At 33.6% G+C, this 20,812-nt stretch overlaps 1 protein-coding gene across 1 annotated transcript in view; it reads left to right on the top strand.

The window, feature by feature from the left end:
• Positions 1-20,812, top strand: part of LOC149426560 (GATA-binding factor C-like) — a 132,426-nt gene that overhangs the window by 5,525 nt on the left and 106,089 nt on the right. The window contains exon 2 of the mRNA XM_089637472.1: positions 5,467-6,130. Coding sequence (XP_089493598.1) covers positions 5,965-6,130 — 166 coding nt within the window. The 5' untranslated portion in view covers positions 5,467-5,964. The remainder of the gene's footprint in view (positions 1-5,466; positions 6,131-20,812) is intronic.

The raw sequence follows: 20,812 nt of genomic DNA, 5'->3' as shown, positions 1-20,812 counted from the left end.
GTGCGTGCTCCACTGCGAACAATCCACTAAAAGTGAGTCAACAAGGCACCTATTTATTGACAATAGACTAATTAGCCTGGCCGCGATTGCCCCGCGGGGTAGGAAGTGGTTGTAACAGCGGTTCAGCTTCTAAATAATACTATACGAGTCGGTAGGTACCTACTCAGTGCCGCCGCTCGCCTTGGCCAAGTTGCCGTCGGCTAGCCAAAACTTCTTGCTCGGTATGCAGCGCTGATAATGCGGATGTATCGTAAATTACTATAAAAGTATTAACTGCCTACTGTTAACCGGTGGCACGATGTTTTTTTTCCTGGCTGGTTTTGACAGTCAGAAATATGACTTCGTTTCGGACAGATAACTATTAATTTTGCTTTATGAATATTATACTTTCGTTCTGACAATTTGCTGACAAGTGAGGAATATTGTGGTATTGTGGACATAGATAATTAATTCGGAGATACGATCGGAGAGAGTTTAACATTTTCTTGTTGTAATATATTATGTTATGTGTGGTAGATCGAAACGGAATTTAAGTAATTTACATATGCTTTTAAAAAACTTTTTGAAAATTACAATTCTTAAAAAATATCTAATTAATGTTAATTTTGTGGAAAATGGGTGGTTCAATCATCGGATATAGTATTACGTAGAAGGTACAAAAATTAAAACGTAATACGTACCCAAGTACATAAATAATTTAAAATAAGTTCAAGGATCACGAAAAATCACTTTAAATTCATCTGACATCATCAAATGCACTAGATTAAAACAATCATCTTGTCAGTTTTGAGGAATAGATTAGATTATTTGCCGTTGAACAAAAATAAATATTGGTTGATCACGTACAGAAACCGTGTTAGGCAAATAGGTAGATAGGTAGGTATCTACCTATCTACCTACCTGCCTATCGGCTGCAAGTAAATAAGATCACGTCGATTAGCGATATCGGTAGATCTATTCGAGCACTGCTTACGTTCATGTAAATTTTATCATTTTAATAATAAAATCGATAATGTCATATCAGTAAAATTATTTTATTTTTATGACAATTTGGCAGGTTAAAGTCGGCAAAACGTTGCGAGTAGGTGTTCACTCGCCTTAATTAATAATATTATTTTATTACCAACCCACTACATTGATGGAGTCATGTGATTATGAAATTGATATCATAATTAAAATAGATGACATAAAAAATATTGATTTATGAGTGCGTACATGACTTTTATTTGGTAAGTCCCTCTTACCTATATTTACGAAAACGAAATTTATGTGCATAAAATCAACCTTCCTGCCAAGGGACTGACTAAATGAGTGAATACCGCTATCACTTAAGCTGAATCCTAATTGCATGGTACCGAGATTTATTTAATATATTATTAACTTATGAAATTGTTGATAGCTTCATCCACTTTCATGCCATCAAAAGTTGTTTGAATGCATTGTCATCGACAACAAGTCTATCTGTCGAGTTCAGCTCAATCGGATGTCAGAAAGTGGGTTAATTTCCACAGCACGAAGATTCCATTTTATTCATTAATTAATTGATTCAATAAATCAAGAGAACAAAATCGAAATTCAAATAGATGTAGGTATTTGAAAATATTTGGATGATAAATAACAATTTGGGAGGCGGGTTTTGGTACCGCCGTCTCGGGAACTATTTATTAGATAACCAACACCTCTGCTACAGGTCATCCTAAATGGTTCCCTATATTTGGTGATTTAGCAGGGGTGCCCGGGTTCATCGATGCGCCTACCCAACAGCTGCATGGCGTTCTAGATCGAGAGAGGCTGTTTTGGGGAGATCCTTTGACATTTCCAACTAGTTTCTCGACCCATCGTCTTGCACCGCAGTCGGATATATTCATATGTCCATCACTCCTGGACACATTGATGCCTATATTACTACCCAACCCTCATACCTTTTACCATACCAGAAATTCCTCTCCTTCCTGTCCATAAAAAGACCCTTTACATAACATCCCAAAAGATGACAGGTCTTGAGGGAAATTATTTTCCTCAGGGCCTCCTATATGGAGTATTTGTGAAAAAAACACAGCTATAGTGAAAAAAACCACGACAAGGCACTTTAAAATAGTAATAGTTTCTCAACCCAAATTGATTTTTATTGTAACATAGGTATGTAGGGATACTTATATATTGTGTTTTTGCTATTGTATTGACAGTTAGAAAAATATATACGAAGATATTGACAGAAATGAATTTGAAGCTCAAAGATAGTTACGATGTCTTAGATATTCCATACAAAATATATGTGTAAATTTCATGACGCCGGAGTTCATTGTTCAAGATTTACCCCAAGAACAAAAAGATTTTCTTAGACTCATACCTAGGGTGATAAATTATAATTAAAATAATATGCTTCATTATTTTGCTATGTGGATAGAATTTTTTTAATTAAAATTTAAGCATTTATTTGTTTTTGTATATATTGTATTTCCAGAAAGAGTGTGAGAAAATATCATTAATTTCGGTACATAATTATGTATCTATTTGTGTGGCCGCTAAATAGGATTTTTCATATTTTCTATTAGTAGCCGTCTGATATTTCTTTTATAGTAGTCAAAAATCCGATAATATCAATTTATTCTATGCTCTGAGAAAATTTACATCGAATTTTATGAAAGTATTTGCTGAACAAATTAATAATATTGTTTAATGATAACTGTCAGTCTCCTGCATGTAGGCAATATTACTAACATCAATACTATCGAGATTGGAATATAACAATTAAGAAAACATAACAATACAATAATTTATTTTTTTTGGGTAAAATCAGTTTTTATTAATATAATCCATATCTTAAAGATGTTTTTAGCACTTTCCATATTATGATCGATCTGAAAATAAAAAACCTGATAAAAATAAAAATTTTAACCCTCTACAACGCAAATAATGATATTTTTTATTTATTAACGTCCTTTTGGGGCTTTCAGTAAAAATTATACAATATTTATTATTCATAACAGCATCAGTAACAAAGTTTTGAATTTGTTAAGTGATAAATTAAAGATGTCCATGGTAAAATTTCTTCCCTCCACAAGTATTCTGGGCAACGAGGAATACATATGGTGGTTAGTCCTAGAATTTCTGCATAAAATAAATCCCTACATTTTTTTTTGTAAGTATCATACTAATATACTCTAAGAATTAAGGTACGACCTACTATAAATGTTTATATGACAACCGATAAGGTATAGCTGCAGATATTGACAGAACCTAATAAGGACACCTAAACGTATTTGCAGAAAATTACGAAATACAAATATTTTTTTTGTTCTTGACTGGGTCCAGAGGGTTCAAAAAACGGGGTTCTTTATCAGCACAGGTAATGTTACAAAACTCGTGATAAAACTTTTGATAAGTTCAAGTTGTTTGCGATTGTGACTAAGATTGGGCAGAGATTGCACCTGTTCCAAATCCAAAAATATTGATAAAACTGTCATCGACTGTGGAAGAAAAGTTAAGAGTAATTAATCAATTATGATTTTTAAAAATCATAATTACAAAGAAAGGCAAATCAATCAAACCATTCTCCGTTTAACAAAAATAGTATGAAATAAACATAACATTACACCATCAAGCTTATCTTTGAAATGACGGCAATTAAAATAAATCGGTTTAATTACATTACCTATGCATTATCTGTAGCAAGAAACAGTGATGGATTTGATTTATTGGTGTTTATATTTGCCAAGGGTGAACTTTGCCGATATTTTAAGCAATTTAAAACAATAACAAAAATCTGTGGAAACAAAAATTTTGTTCTCTGAATTTTGAACACTATTTCTGATATTCCAAGTTCGATGCAACTATTTTCAGCTGGCAGATTCTTTTACATGACTTGTTATCGAGATTTTAAATGTCCAATAGATTGTTCCGTGTTTTGCAATAGTTCTATACGAAGAGAGAACATTTAATAATATATAGATATATTTTGCAACTAGTTGAGGAAACCGGATAACTCAACACAATAGTAATTCAACTCACTTTTGAAAAGTGATTTAAAGTCATGAAAAAAAAAAAAAAAAAAACTAGGTAAACAGATTTAATAGGTTACGTGAGGTTGACGGCCGGCGTGGTCTAGTGGTATACGCTTTTGACTACAGATCCGAAGGTCGCGGGTTCGAACCCGGCGTGCGCAAATAAATTTTATTTGATTAATTTGTGTTATTTCACAATTAATTAATTAAAAATAATATATAGTATATTTGCGGCACGTTCCAGAGTGGAAGATACTCTCAGTATCGCCCTGGTGTAAGACCACCATTCAGAATTGAAACGTTGCTTGAAATGGCTTTAGCCGTGTTTGGTGACCAGATCTGAATAGCCAGGTACTTCCCCACCTTCCTCTTCCCCATCTCCCTCCCCTCCCCAATACCCTCAGCCTCACAACATACCCCAATTGGGGATGCCATAGTCTCACTGGCTCCAGACGGGAGCAGTTGGGACTCTTGTGCGGTAATACTGTAAAAAAAAAAAAAAAAATATGTTAGTTTCGTTTCATCGCTTTTAAAGACTTTATATCAATTTTCAAAGGTGTTTTGATTTGTCGCTGCGTTGAGTTGTCATGAATCCCTAATTAAAATATTCACTAATGTAATTCTTCCATAGTTAGTAATCTTATTATACAAGAAGATTTTTTGATTTTTAAGCTGTACTATTAAACGTCATGTATTAAGCCAAATATGTATTTAGTAATACGTAATAGTCGTGACGTTAAATAAATCAAAGCATGTAAAAGCAATATATTTTTTCTGATTATGATGTTCGAGTACTCGCACGAAATAGAGTTTGTGTTCTCAGCTGAAATTCGACACTTTATCCTGTCTTTCCTTGTAATAATAATAATTTTAAAAGATAAATCTTATCACCGAATCGCCTTCAAACACATTTTTAAGGTTATCGATTCATTTATTGTCAAGATACCGTCGTATTAGGTTGTGATTTTGATTTGTACAGTTCTGTATCAGCGTTATGATAAGGTAATATCTTCAATAATGTACCCTACATTTATTTTTGATAAGAATCTGACAATTTGATTTAATTTTTTTAAATATTTTATGTTTAAAGAATAATTCTATTTGAACAGGCCTCAGATATTAGTTACGTATATAATACCTGCATTTTAAATATTTTATGTTTTCCTAGATTAATAAAAAACTGTTCAAAAGATGTACCGAAAAATTCCTGCAGGTTTCAAAATAAATGTTTTCAATTGATTCAAATTGTTTGCCTTATGTTTGCAAAACGGTGGTAAATGTAATCGAATATTGAATTATGTGGTGTAAATATCACGGTGTAAATTGGTAGGTTATCAGTAATCGTTTCTCAAGAATAAAATAAATCAAGTCGGTGGATACCTATCGACAACCATTACGGTTTAGAAAAAAACTGAAATATAATAACTTCAAATAACTGATAAAATGTTTATTTTTGTTACAGATCCTGCAACCAGTGCATTTTGGACATATGCTAATTTTCATCACAGTCGAGGAAATATTCGAAGAAAGGCTTCTCCGTCGGAAGATTTCCTTGTGTTCTATCTAGTCGAATCAATAATTTAGTCTTTAAATTAATTCAGTGGAATGAAAAAGTTTATTTTATTGACAATTTAATTGCAATTCATTTTGATTTTACGACGGCAATAACTCACTCAAGCTCCAACAAGGTAACTTTACTATTATTCGATATTCAATCGGACTCCGCAACGTCAGTGTAGCATATAAACGTTTTATTATCCGTAGAGATCTTATTAATTAAAAATATATTTTACTTCTTAAACAGTGTTTGCCTATTATAAAATACGTACGTATATAGTGCTTCCAAATAAAAACTGGTTTATTGAGTCGTGATTCGAATAAGTGCAACGGTACGGAGAATATACTGAGAAGACATTGGGCGGAGGAGAGAGGGGTGGAAGACATCGAAGGCTCCGCGCTGATGATGGAGACAGAGCAACCCGGGAGGTGGTGCGGGGGAGGGGGTGGAGAGGAGGAGGGCCTGTTCCACCCGCTGGAGGGCGGTGGGCACCACTCCAGGGGGAGGTACTACCACCACAACCCCGTGCATCCCGCCTACCCCGCGCATCCCTCACACCCTTCACACGGTAATATTACCTATATTATTAAATTATACATATTTTATCTACCAACAATACAAAATAAGTTACGCGGTATGTTGTCAACATTTTTAAATAATTAAACTATTCGTATAAATAATTGTAAGCCGACTTAGAATTAGAAATATAACAACGATACATGCAATTAGTCATAGTGTGGATAGTTATCATGTGAAAAATTAGGCTTTGTGTTCTGTGAGAAGCAATAAATAAATAAATAAAAATCTTATTATTAAGGGAAAAACGGAAAAATTTAAGGTTCTTACAGGTAGGTTAAAAAAATATAATTTTTATATCGATATCAATTTCATATAAATTTTAATTTTCTCGCCATACAGCCTCAGTAATTTAATATAGAATATGTACGTACCTACCAGATGAGGAGAAGTAAAATTTCATCCACACTAGCTCGACAAGATCATTGTGGATATTAAAAAAAAACTCGACTTCCCAGATAATAAATACATGCACAAAGGAGATGCTCCAGTTACTTCGCCAACGTGAAGTTTATATTTTACATCGCTTTTAGAAACACAAACACAAGCTTTTACCTGGAGATATTATGTTAAGATAAATACATCTTCAATTATAATTTTAATAATTATTACGCGATTGAGATAGAACAGTCATCGCTGCGTATAGTAGAACCAACGTTATAAATTTCTGTTATATTTTGACATCAACAGAGATGAAGCATATTATTTTCAATTTATGTATGTTTCTAAAGTTCCCCGACTGTCCTTCCACGAAAGGTGATCGTAAAGCGTCGCGCCCGGCCAGGACATCTGATAGGCCCCGATATTCGTCGCGTTTATTTACAGTGAAAGGTTTTATATACTGTTTACTGACTGTTACCGCTGAGCTCGGGTCCCCGTAATGATATCGGCTTACCTGGTAATAAATTCACGTTTCTAACTACTCGGCTCATGGGAAAATTGTTGAAGATGTTATATTGACCTGCCTCCGCTCGGTAAAACTTTCGGTAGCGCACGGGACGAATTGGACACTCATCCTCGTATAATCGTGAGGTACCTCACACCAACCAGGTACCTCATTCACGTGAACACCTTGTGTCGTTAAATTAACGCCTTTTAGTACATCATATCTTGTTTCCAATTAATACAACATCTATCTACGTGAAGCTCTCGTCATTCGTAATGCAACTTTTAAAACGTGAGAACTTTTTTGGTTTAGAATTTTTTCATCTTTTTTACCATTTTTTTTCGTAGTTCCCTGAGATTTCATATTTAATTTATTGAAGCATAAGATAATACTAATAAATCTAAAATAAATATGAAACAAAACAAGACACAGAAAAAAAAGTAACGGTCTCAACTGGGAATCGAACCCCGAATCTCTAACCACTCGACCATTGGGATTTAATTATTTTACGTCATTTTAGTCGATCTGTTTTATGTTTCCTTTCATATTAATTTATTTGTACTACATTTAAACTGTAAAAATTGACTAACCATTAACCATAATGTTTGTACTGCGTAATAAATTAAAAAAAAGTGGGTGTGTCAAGCCTACGCAAGACAGAAGTGAAACTTCTAGTTTCAGCTGATGCTTGGCGTGGCGCAGTTCGCTGGTGTCTGAGAGAGAGGAAAGAAGAGAAGAGAGAGAACGTTCGTGAGCGGCTCCCCCACCTCAACAAGGTTTCACTTCAAAAATGCCACAGCCGAGAATCGAACCTCGCTTAACTGATTGAAAGCCAACCACGCTGAGCACCAACTGTAAGCAAAGCCGCATAAATTGATTATATTATGTAGGTTCTGAAAATATGAGAGCTTGTTATGTTTTATAATGTTACCTACATCACACCCAAAATATAATATATTTTTAAAAATAATGTACAATGTACAGAAATAGAATCCCACACAAGATCGCGTAGTGCGCTCTAGCGAACGGATATTTTATCAGAGGGAGATAGTTTTAATTTTTTTTTCTGTAAATTATTACATATTATCAAAATAAATAAATTAATTAAATAAATGTAATACAATTATCATAATATACGGATTAGATAATAATTTTAATCCAACACAATAACGCAAAGCGCGCTCTAGCGGAGTAATGTTTTATCACAGTGAGATAAGTGTTTTTATTATTTTGCAATATTATTTTCTTTTAAAAAATGTTCTGACCTACTAAAAAATAAGATATTGAATGAAAAAGGCGTTAAAAACAAAAAAATAATGTGCGATGGCCGAGAATCGAACTCGGATCAACTGCTTGGAAGGCAACTATGCTGACCATTACACCACCAACGCCAGTTGTCGGGATGAGCTAAGAAGCATTTATATGTTACTTCAAAACTTTGACTAGATCAAATGAACTTTAATCGGTGGTGGGGGTACCCGCATTTTCGTTTCGGTCATGAGTCGGTTTTACTCCGGTCCTCGAAATTGCATGACGCGCGTAAAGAAGTTTCACTTCAATAAATATGATCATTGGAACATAATGAAAATACATAAATATGATATCTCAGGTAGATAAGTAAACTGCTAAATGAAAATCTTCTTAAATGAAATATTTTTCGATACTTATAAATCCGGTGTAACTATATCCAATCAACGTTTTATAAAATTAATTCTCAATATTAGTGACATGCGATGGCCTTAATGGTACTGCTAATAAGGCACGCGAATCTAAAACATCTCGTGGTTACATATAACATTAACCTGCAGTGTGTATCTGGCTTGGCAATGCGTAGATACAATTCAGAACGTATTTGTTATTCTTCCGATTAATATTAACGGTCAAAGTTGGGCCGATCGCGTTATTCGTGGCGGGGCAAGTTTTCTCATCAGGCAGAAACACTTTAATTAAGCCACGAGCGTGCCACAACTTATTGTGCCCCCTGCGAATGAAAGCTGGTCCGTTTTCTGTTTACCGCATGTTAACTTCGGCAATTTAACTTCAATTTCATATTGAAATGAGTAAAATAAATAAACACGCTGATAGTTGCGCAGGGATTATCTACTCGGTGGTGGTGGCGGTGCTTTGATTGCGTCCTCTGACAGGAGATGGAGTTTGTGTTTAATAAAGTACCAAACTTCAACAGAATATTAATTTGTTTTTCGATAGATTTAGCGTTACGTACTACGGAATAAATATATTTTCTTTATAGGTAATTATTTTCAGCGTTGATAATCTTCTTAAAAAATATATATAAATAAAAGTTCGGCCAACACATTTAAAAAAAATCTTAATCCCATTTTTTATTTTTATTTTTAAATGTCAAACCGCACAAGAGACCCAACTGCACATAGCCGTCTGGAGCCAGTAAGATTATTGGATCCCCAATTGGGGAATGTTGCGAGGCTGAAGGTAATGAAAAGGGGAAGGAGATGGGGACGAGGAAGGTGGGGAAGTACCTGGCTATTCAGATCTGGTCAGCAAACACGGCCAAATCAATTTCGAGCAACGTTTCAATTCTGAATGGTGGTCTTACACCAGGGTGATACTGAGAGTGTCTTCCACTCTGGAATGTGCTGCAAATTTACTGTAAATTATTTTCAATAAACTGTGAAATAACACAAATTGATCAAATAAAATATATGTGCGAACGCCAGGATTTGACCCACGACCTCTGGCTTGCTAGTCTATAGCCTTACCCCTTGACAACGAAGGTCGTCGAATGTCGCCAAAAGCATTAAACATGAATCAATCGCCACTGTTTGCACGTTTTATTTTCATTATGTATTATTCTATACGGCTATATTATTTCAATAGTAGAACATCACTCCACATAGCCACGTGATATTATGTTATTCAGTATAAGGCATTTTCAGCTACATATGTCGGATAAATTGATTATAGTTGTAGGTTACGGGTTACGGGCGATGTCACACAAGACGAACAGAGTTGGTAGGTTGGTAGTAGTTGGCTGTAGCTACCATCACCAGCCACGGGTGTCGGGCTCGGTTTAAAGTTTCATGCGAGCTCCAGTGGAGCAGTGATTTGTGGTAGCTAGCGCGTGTAGTATTATTTGAGCGCGGCGCGCGGATGGATATCTAAATTGCTCAATCGCTGTGAAATTGGTTAAATATCCAAACCGAAGCGCCATATTGGTGCCCGTCCTGGACACACCAAGCACTCTCAACACACCGAGTCATGGACAGGCGCGGACCTGTCTACCAATGATATAAAGATACCACAATTCTATATATTATTATCACCAGATTGTTCTAGAAAAAACAACATTGCAAAGCATTTGAGCTGAACCGAAATAGTATTCTCATTTCAATCAAAATATATTAGGTATTTTCTCGTTATTTTGGGTTATAATTCAATGTTAAGGCGATGCACTACGTCGTGTAATATTTTAAATTGAGCCGCTATCAATAACAACCCTTACGTAGATGGCGATAAGGTTTAAATTCCCGCTCAACACCATCCGCCTGTTTTGATTTATGCAAGAAAAAAAACATGGCCAAAAAGTGCCTTTTATTTTATTTTGTGGATGTTCATGCATAAATATTTTTTTTCCGATCATTTTATAAATAACTTAATTTGCCACATTATACAATAAAATTATAACCGAAAATGGGTTCGTAAGTAGGAGATTTTGAACTTTAAAGCAGTTTTAATAGGCCTTATACATTATTTTTTTCTGGTCTTAAAAATACTCGATTATTTCAAAGGCCAAGATGTATTCTACTCGCCGTATTTAATTAAAGCATCTGAAACATTTCTAGGCGACCAAATATTCAAACCAAAAACACATGCTTTTGCATTACTACGTATGGCATCGCCTTAAACTTTCTCCTTCTTTAATTTCTAAGATTGTTATATCATTTAAACTTGGACTAAGTGCCGTACTGCAGTCTTATGAGAAACGACTCCAATACTTCAAATTTACGACCCTGGATAAAAGAAGACAATTTTCTGACTTAATATGTCTATACAAAATTATTCATGACAAGCTTGAAACAACTCATTGTGTGAGCAATATTCTTATTAAAGTTCCTAATAGACGTAATCTAAGGAGTCAGGATATATTCCATCTAGAATTATTTAAGAACAATATTGTATACTTCAATCCATTGTCTAGAATGTGTCGTCTGTACAATTCTATTGAGTGTAACTACATTGACATATATATGCAAATAGTCTCGCTTATTTTAAAAAGCAAATTAGCAATAGATTGTGAATGTTTGTTTGTTTTTTTTATTTACTCTATTTGTTTTGTGTTTTATTTTTGTTGCTTTCGTTTATTGGATCATATATTTATCTGTATGTTTTGTTTTTGATATCTCTTTTTTTGCCTTTGCTCACGTTTTGCTTTTTATATTTTTTTGTTAATACATAGTGTATAGTGACACTTAAATTGTACATGATGTGAACATTTTTAAGTGGACTTTTGACATATACGTTTTTTGCAGCGCTTATCTAATGATTTTTTTCATGTTAATAGTCTGTAAATCTGCCTAAACAATAAATAAATAAATAGATAAATGAATGTTTCGAAAATTGTAATGCTGTTCAAAATCCAAAAAATAATCACGATGCTACTCCCAAGAGTTTGTGAAATAGCTTTTCCCCGAAAGCATTTAAAAAAGTAAGATCATAATATTTAATTGGGTTTGAAAGGGGCATAATTTAAGTGTTTAGAATTTAGATATTCAGGCACTTTTTTTGAATAAAATACCTTTGTCTAAAGATTTTACAAATGAATTGGTGAGGAGGTTGAACCCTGCGGTGATACAGTGTGAAAACCAAACTTTATCAATTAATAATGGTGAACACCATAAATAACACATGTACGATCATAATGCGGTAAAACCTTATATTCATGTTAATTAAATTACCTCATTTGCTATATATTTTAAATGTTTACATAAAAAAATATATTCTTGATGATCACAGTACGAGCACAGTGCTAAGGAGATTCATTGTTTTATGTAAATAATTAATTGCGTTTCTTTCGTGTTAATTATTCGCAAAGCACGGTATTATTACATTTTCCATCCGAACATAATAAATAAATAACTTCATTAAACTCATTATCAGGCATTTAAAAATGCGTTACTTTAGTAACCACGCCAAACGTCGTGTAATTAAAATTAAGTATAATTGTGTATTATGATAAATGTTGGGAATTTAGTAACGATGCTTACTATTTCAAGCTCAGAACATAGAACTTATTGTAGAGAAGATTAGTACAGTGACGATGCTAACTATCGACTTAGAACCTATTAGTACCCATTGTTGATTCTTCCAGTAACGATGCTTACTTTTGTAAGTTAAAAATCAGAACCTGTACATAAGTACCCAGAGTAGATTCATACAGAAAAGACGCTTACTTTTCTCTTTTTGCTTGCCATTATTCACTAAAGCCAGAACGAAGTACCAATCCATAAGAACCCATAGTAGATTTATTCAGAAACGATGCTTACTGTTTAAGTAATTTTGATACTTTAAAAACTTGGAACTTAATAATAAGTACCCAGGGAAGCTTTGTACATATAATTCTCACCGTGCATTCAAACAAATAATGACGTTGAATGAGTCCAGCTCTGATTCAAAATACGTCGCGGCAATGCGTGTTTTACTAAATCGAAAATAATTAGATCAGATATCGACAATTTAAATAGACCTCCGATAGCATTATGCGGCGGTATGTCTCAATTGGGCCACTCCACTCGTATAATATAACTGCTGGACTGTATTACGTAGGTTCCCATCAAATTCATAAATAATTAGACTAATGGCTGGTATGATTATGATGTTAGCCGCTATTTTGGCACTCTAATGGAATTGCATTATTCAGTGAAGTATTCTCGTTCTGCAGAGAGGTTACTGTACTAGCGTGATGTTGGCTTTAATGATATTCAGCAATCATCAACTAACTGAATTCAGGGACTAATTTAATTTAGTGCTATTAAACCTATAGATTTTTGGAATTTCGTTATGTAAACAGAACAATTTTCCATTCAATGTTAAATCTCTCAATTGTATTGAAAAAATGTTATATATTTTGTTATTGTTATACAGAGCACACACTGATCATAATTTAATATTATATTTTTATGTAATAAATAGAGTTGATGATATCCTTACTGGATCTCCCGTGCTGAGGATTTTATTTACATAATTATTAAATTTCAGTTGAATTAATAATTTTAAGTAATTATAAATATATTATGTAGTGTTTTTCCGAAATAATTGTAAATTTATTAAATGATGTTTTTAGTGCAGTTGAGTGTTTGAGGTTTCAGTCTATATTTGGTGTCAGTTTATTTTCTATTTCTGATCTCCTTATGTTTTGTAGCTTTCTATCTGAGATTTACATGTTATAATATTGTTGTGATTTTTTTTAATGAGAGTGGGATTTTGTTGTCGAGTTTAGTATCATAGTATTTGTAGCTGCTTGTTGGATATGTTTTTGACCCTGATCTTTAGTGTTACTAATATACGTAATAATGTACCTATGTGCAGGAATGATAGAAAAATGCACAGAAAATATAAAACTGGATGATACAAGCGTCATTTCAAATGAAAACCTTCCAGAAAATATGACAAATTAAATTTTAAGTTCCCAATGCAAAAAAAATATGACTGACTTTTAACTATTTCTTAAATTTTTTAAATTCTTTTATTTTTATCAATTTTTTTACATTTATTACATACAATATTATATAAATCAATACGATAATGAGAACCCAGTAAGGCGCAGCCTGTGCGTGAGTAATATATTGAAATAATTATATTAATATACCTAGAAAGAAACGATATTCGTTCATTGTTTTTATTATTTGAATCTAATTGAACAATAACAGTGCACAAATTATTGAAATTATGTTTGTGGGGGTGCCTTGACAATGTAATGTTTTCAAATACGATAAACTTTTTGTTCAGCACTGTAGGTACGATTCCTAAGAATATGTTTTATACTTGGTATAAACATAATATAAACAGTTAAAACGGGTTGTTTGGCAGAATTTAAACAATTCATAAAATTTCAAAGTTGATTTTCAAGTTCTGTAAAAGTTCTATTCAAGTTCTGTTACTATTTCAACTGGCCAGTAATGATATAAGAACAGAACTTCAATAGAACTTTCATAGATATTGAAAATTTATGAATTGAATTTCGATGAATCGTTCAAATTCTGGGAAACATCCCGTCCTTAGTCTACAAAACTATTCTTAACTTTCATATTTAGAATCGAAATTTTGAAATGCTCCAACGATGCCATTACACATTCATGCGGAGGACCTACTTTGATAACCGTGGAAGTGTTTTCCATTAGAAAGAACACCTTCCAACTACCTGCTTCTAATTACTGAGTACACAGCACATGAACAAATGCACGGACAGGTACCGGCAAACCGACAACTAACAACCAGCACACCCACACAGTACCACACAGAGCCACAACAGTACTAGTCGGCATCGCAAGTTGCTAAAAGTCAGTGTGGATGTGCGAGTGTACGTAGAAGTGGAAGTACCTACTCAATTAATAACAGAACTGACGTCCGATTTCACCGGGCCACGCAAGATTTCTTTTAATGCGAAAAGGCATTCTTAAGTCATATTATTATTTCCATTAGTTGGCAGAACATTTCGGTGAACAGGAAATGAGTGTTGCATGTCGGTATTTACATAAAATGATCGCTTTTTTGCCATAGTTATCCTTTGAACCTTGAGAGCGTGCAACTATGCTTGGCAGCAATTTGGTTCAGGGTGCATGCACAATCACATTGCACGGTGCATGTACGCCGTACGGATGCATGTCCAAATAACCACTTGCAAATAATAATAACATCTCTGTCATTCATTCTGCTCAAATAATTAGAGCCAAACATTTCACTTTTAGGAAGCAAGCATAAACATACAAGTCATGGATCGAGAAATATTTTTAAAAAACATGCTTACTCATAAGTTGTAATTCCTTTTTCATCCATCATTAAAAACATAGATAAATTAATACGTTAAAAGTATATGCGACATTATTCAACGGGAACTTCGATTCTAAAATAGGTTTACGTTCCGCAGCTTACCAGCCCAGGAATGCGCTATGCAAGAATTAATTTAAAGCTAATTGAACGCATCTGATTACCGGGCGGCAGATTTGCGTAGACTACCGTAGCCATGTATCCGCCTACGTTGGCCTCACACACACGGGCACACAATAATGTCAACCTCCGCACACACTATCGGCTGGGAGGTAGGACTGACGCTGGTGTACTCGCTGTGTACGTATTGTACTTGCATATACGTATGCAAAATTGTCATCCTCCCGCATGTGTGCATGCCCGCACACTCGCGCAGCAATTACCCGGCTTCCCATTGGCCGGCCGATATGCTTGTCGGATTTTTACAAGTCTGCGGTTGACGTTTGGACTTTTTGTGCTATTGGCTTTTCCGCGGGGGAGAGAGGGACGCAGCGCGGGCACCGAGGTCCTCCTCACGGCGGTCGCGGCCATGCGCTCCCATTGTACCATCTCAAGCAAACTAACTACTCCGCAGATACTGCCGCGGTACAATGCACTTGACGAAATCCGGATAAAAGTATTTCAACTCCCACATAACTGAAATTTTAAGAAACCGGGATCTTTGAAAACTCGATAAGAACACTCTTTTATTTAAGTTCTAAAATATTAGAGTATTCACAAACACACAGATATAAATTTTAGGTCTAAATCTAAGTTTTATCCGAAAATATTTAAAAACTTATCAAATACTAATATTTTACATATAAACATAAAACAGGAGGAATTTTACTGATCGTGACAATTTCAACGTATTTTTTTAAAATTTTATTTATTCATTTATTCTTAAATATATTTGTATTACAAAGGTATAGTATATTTTCCTCCACGCTAGGAGTTCACCTGTGTTGTGGAGGACTTTTTCAATTATAAAGTTATATAATACTAAAACAATACAGTGTAGTTAGTTACATAGAGAAACAATAAAAATTAAAATATAAAATAGATTTTGCCATAGTTATAACAAAAAAAGTGAAATATAAAAAATTAAATATTAAAAGGATTGTAGCCAGTTCCATGTGTGTTTTTTGTATTCTGTAAGATTAGATGTTTTATATTGTGTTGGAAGTGAATTGTATAGTTTTATAGCCTGGAATCTGTAGTATTTTTGTCCAAAGGATGTGTTTTTTGGTATTAGTAGTTGGTGTGCATGTCTTGTTCTAGTATTGCGAGAAGTTTGTGAATATCCGATATGAATACATGTTTAAATTTTTAACATACCTAGGTATCTTCTATTATGTATAATAAAAAAGATATCAATATGATTATGTAGCTGCGTACGTACCTACACAAGTGTAGATTCTTTCTGTCTAGAAAAAGCGGCCCAGATGAAAAAATGCATATTAAAATAATGCAGTTAAGGTTGCTGCATTTCTGCGTAAGTTTTGTAATATACCTACATATAATGAAAAGGAACGGAACAAGCTCTCCCTTACTAGAGACTGCACAGAAAACACGCCATTTTGCACGGCGTAATGTTTGACAGGAAATAGGCGAGGTGTAAACACGGATTTTTCATTTTTTTTTTTATTTCACCCCACAGTAAAGTTTTATTTTAGCATAATAATGTAGTAGTAACAAGTTAAAATAACATGATACTAAATTAGTTCTATCGGATGATAAAATACATTCGTGCCTGACATTTTATGTTTTTGCAGTTACTTTGATTATTACTGATATGTTGAAAAACATTAAAAAAATTTCAATATTTAAATCAATATAAATATAAATAGAAGGTTCTTTCATTCCTTAGAAAAAATGTGCGTTCAGCATAAAATAATGATAAGTAAATGTCAGATTTAAAGACGCGATGCACTAATTACAAATAAAACAAGTATCCTTAATTAAACTGAATGTTTAAGGCGAAGCACTACGAAGAAATACAAAATCATGTGTTTTTGATTCGAATATTTGATCGTTTACAAATATTTTAGATGTCTTAATAAAATGCTGCGAGTAGAAAAACTCTTCGTCTTTGAAATATCGAGCTTCTTTAAAAAATAATACTTTTTATAAGCCCAGAAAAAAATTAGTATCAGGCCTATAAAAACTGTTGTAAAGTTCAAAATCTCCTAATTATGAACGCCCTTTCGGTTTTGGTTTTATTGTTTAATGATTAATTATTAATATGGGAAATTAAGTTCTTTGAAAAACTATCATAAAACATTTAAATATTTGTAGCTGGTGTTAGGTGGGAATTTAAACCTTATCGCCATATACATAATATTGTTAGCGACTTGATTCAAACTATTACACGAAGTGGCGCATCCCCTTAAAATGATTTTTCCAAGTCAGCGCTAATAGGATGTCATTAAAAATAATTCAAGTATGAAATGCGTTTTGGTTTCGTCGAGGCGTAGATAATGATTGAGATTTCCACAAATAAAACATAATTTAAAGCAGCAGTACGCGACATGCATAAAACGTCTATGTGTTTCAGTCTTTAAAAGAGTGCTTCAAAATTATACCTAATTATCGTAATTTAATTTCATGTACCGCAGAGTTAATTGAGTATAAAATAAAAATAAGCACCTAATTGTTTCTCAAGAGAATTATGGTATAATTGCAGTAAATTGTGGCTTTTCATGGTGAACAATAAATTGTAAGCTATGAGGCCATTACATACTTATCTACGTAACGTAATTTCACCATTGTCATTTGCGTAAAATATAGCCTCTGTCAAAAAATGAAATGTATCAGTCACTGTCGGTTTCCACTTAATCTACGCCGTAGCTCATTTTTCTTGTCAAGATCTTCGTTTGGGGGATTTCAAAATTAACCTTTTAAAAATAATTAAATTACAAAATAATTTTCTAAAACCTAATGATGTTTAGGTTACTTGATTAAAAGCGTGGCTTTGAATGGCAAAAAAAATTGATTCAACACAATGCAAACAAATAAAATTTACTAAGTACTTAAGAAAGATCAGTACTAAGATAGGGTTTTTTTCTTTTCAATCCTCAATAAAATCATAAAAGGCAATTGTGTCGGTGAAAAGTTAGTTGGTTATTAGACTCGTCAGTGGTTGTTTCGCCTCGAGCGGCCGTGGGAATTGGTGAATAATGGTTTATCCGTCGCTTTTTTGTCAACGCTAATTCAATACAATTACGTTGGAAAATAAGTCGAGTGGCTGTCTCTTGGGTTAAGCAATTCACACGCATGTTCAGATTTTCACAGGGCGGGTGACTGCTATAGTTTTCAGTGGGGCCGAGGTAAGAAGACAGTGGACAGGCCCGAGTTACAGATAGAAAGCGAGATAAGAGATACTGCATAGCGACAATCGTTGCCACTTAAAAACATATAATAACCACAATAAGCCAAACAATGATTTGATAAGTACTATAAATTGATTTTAATTATCTTAGCATGATTTACGATTATTATTCAATGGCTACTTAACGCCTATATTTTAATTCATACTAACTTGAGCTCTGATGTCGAACTTTTTTCTATCGACAAAACCTTACGAAGTTTTGATAACATTAAGTTCACCATAAGAACACATTAAATATCTTGCCATCTCGTCTTGGAATAACAAAGATATTGATGTTCAAAGTTTGAAGTCTGAATAAAATAAATTTATGAAAAAGAAGAAATTTACGACAAACGTATTGTAATTGATTTTTATATGGGTTAAAGAACAAATTTTGTGCAAAAAATGACAGATGAAACCTTGTTGCTTAGAAACTCAGAGCAACGGGGCCCTATCTGATTATTTTATTTAGTTTTTTTGGTAAATGACATGCTTTTTTCGTAAGGAATGTTCTCAAACCTAAAAATAATACAATTACAATACCCACGTTCTGCACATTTACTCTTTCACTAATGTCATTTTAGCTGCTTTGACAGTTTAGCGGATTAGTTTCAAGCAATTGGTAGATAGAACCTCGTTGTCCCAAGCAAATGAGCACAAAGCACAAAGCAAATGGAACCACACGGAGAAAAGGAGTATTGCTAATTTATTGAATATCTTAAAATTATTGACAATTTATTAAATTTTATCAAGATGTAAGTTGTCCGTAGTTGGAACTTTTTTGTAATAAAATAATTATAAGATAATTTAAATAGAAGTTTGTTGCATAATTTGTAAGGAGAATGATCAGAGAAGGAACTCAACTTCTAAGAAACTTGGTGCAAAAACGTCAATTTTGGCAGAAATTTCAGATAGAACTTTGTTGCTTGAAGGGAACATCATAGCGAAGCTATTGCACATAATAAGCTGTAAATAATAAGGACTACCTACTAACGTATTTAAATATATGAAGAATGTAGATAGGTCCACACCTATCTACTCTCGTTACGAGTTTTAATACAGAGAGAAGTAGCAATAATAAATGTTTAAATTAGGTAGGTACATATAGATTGGAGATTTCAATCTCGTTTCATGCTTATATTGCTAGGAAGCATTCTGTGTTTAAACATTCATAGTGGGAAATAAATGTTGTTTTGAAGGTTTAAAGGAAAAGCACGCGCGACGTCCAGAGTGAGGAATGGTCCCACCTCGGCAGGAAGAACGTTGCATGAATGACGATTTTTAAAGCCAACGACGAGACCGCTTGTTTATGACATTGCATTTTCTAGGAAAAAAAATCCAACGAAATAATTTGTTTAAAAAAATCAGCGGTGGCCCCAACATGACTTGTATCTAAGATACAGTCTGTTCGGATATTAACATTTTACATAAATCACATAAAAAAAGTTAATAGTTTGATTGTCAATTTTGGAACAAAGAGTCTGAATTTCACATTTTTCTTTTTAAAAAGTTCGGAAGTACATAGGTATGTACATGTTAAACATACTAATTTGGGTTGTATGTGATTATGTGCGTGATGTGAAATATTCCTGCGTAGTGTAATGTAATTCATGTTACTGTTCATTTTATAAATTGGAACTGATTGTGGGAACCAAGGAATAAAGAAGGTACCAAAATTATTATTTATTTTACAATAATAATACTATTTAAAATGTGCATTTCTTATGTTTAAGTTTCCTAAAGGTGTTCGTTTGAAAGGTAAAGTTCTGATCGTCTCTCTTATTATTTTTTAGGAAAATATTTTATAAATACCTTCAGCTTAACAAATCCAAAAATTATAATACCCCGTAATTTTTCACGGGTCTACGATACGGCAAACCTTTTGTATAATTAAAGCAATCTCATTTGTATTTTGATTTAGGCGTTTGTACGTAATCGCTTGAAATTATATTCCGAAAGAAAAATCTGTCATCAACAAAACATAAAAATCTTACATTAGGCCCTTCTTCCACAGAGATACTCAAGTATCGGATACTCATATTGCGGACAACTTGTCGCGCATCGTCCGTACCGTAACGTCGCTACTGATATCACGAGACCTGCGTTGCCACCAATCATTGTTGAATTTGTCGAAACATCAAAACAAGAATACTTTCATAACCTCACTGACAACCAAACAGTTGCTGTGGCAGTCGTTTGTATATTTTGTAGTTTTGCTGTTGACCATTTTGTTCTTATCAGCACACGCATTGTTTCGAAATGCCTGACACAATAATGATGAAGCTACGCCTAAGCAGGCTGGCCGCGGGCGACTGGTATCGTCGATGAGTTTACAAAATGTCTGCAACATTTACTCTGTACGAACCTTAGCGCAGATCTATTGTATGGTGGTAGTCACCACGATACTTAATACAAGA

Source organism: Hesperophylax consimilis, chromosome 1, assembly GCF_061612785.1.
Source record: "Hesperophylax consimilis isolate HC1 chromosome 1, BYU_Hcon_1.0, whole genome shotgun sequence".
In the NCBI taxonomy this organism is placed as follows: Eukaryota; Metazoa; Arthropoda; class Insecta; order Trichoptera; family Limnephilidae; genus Hesperophylax; species Hesperophylax consimilis.
The sequence above is the reverse complement of the archived record's forward strand: the minus strand, read 5'-3'. Positions and strand labels throughout refer to the sequence as shown.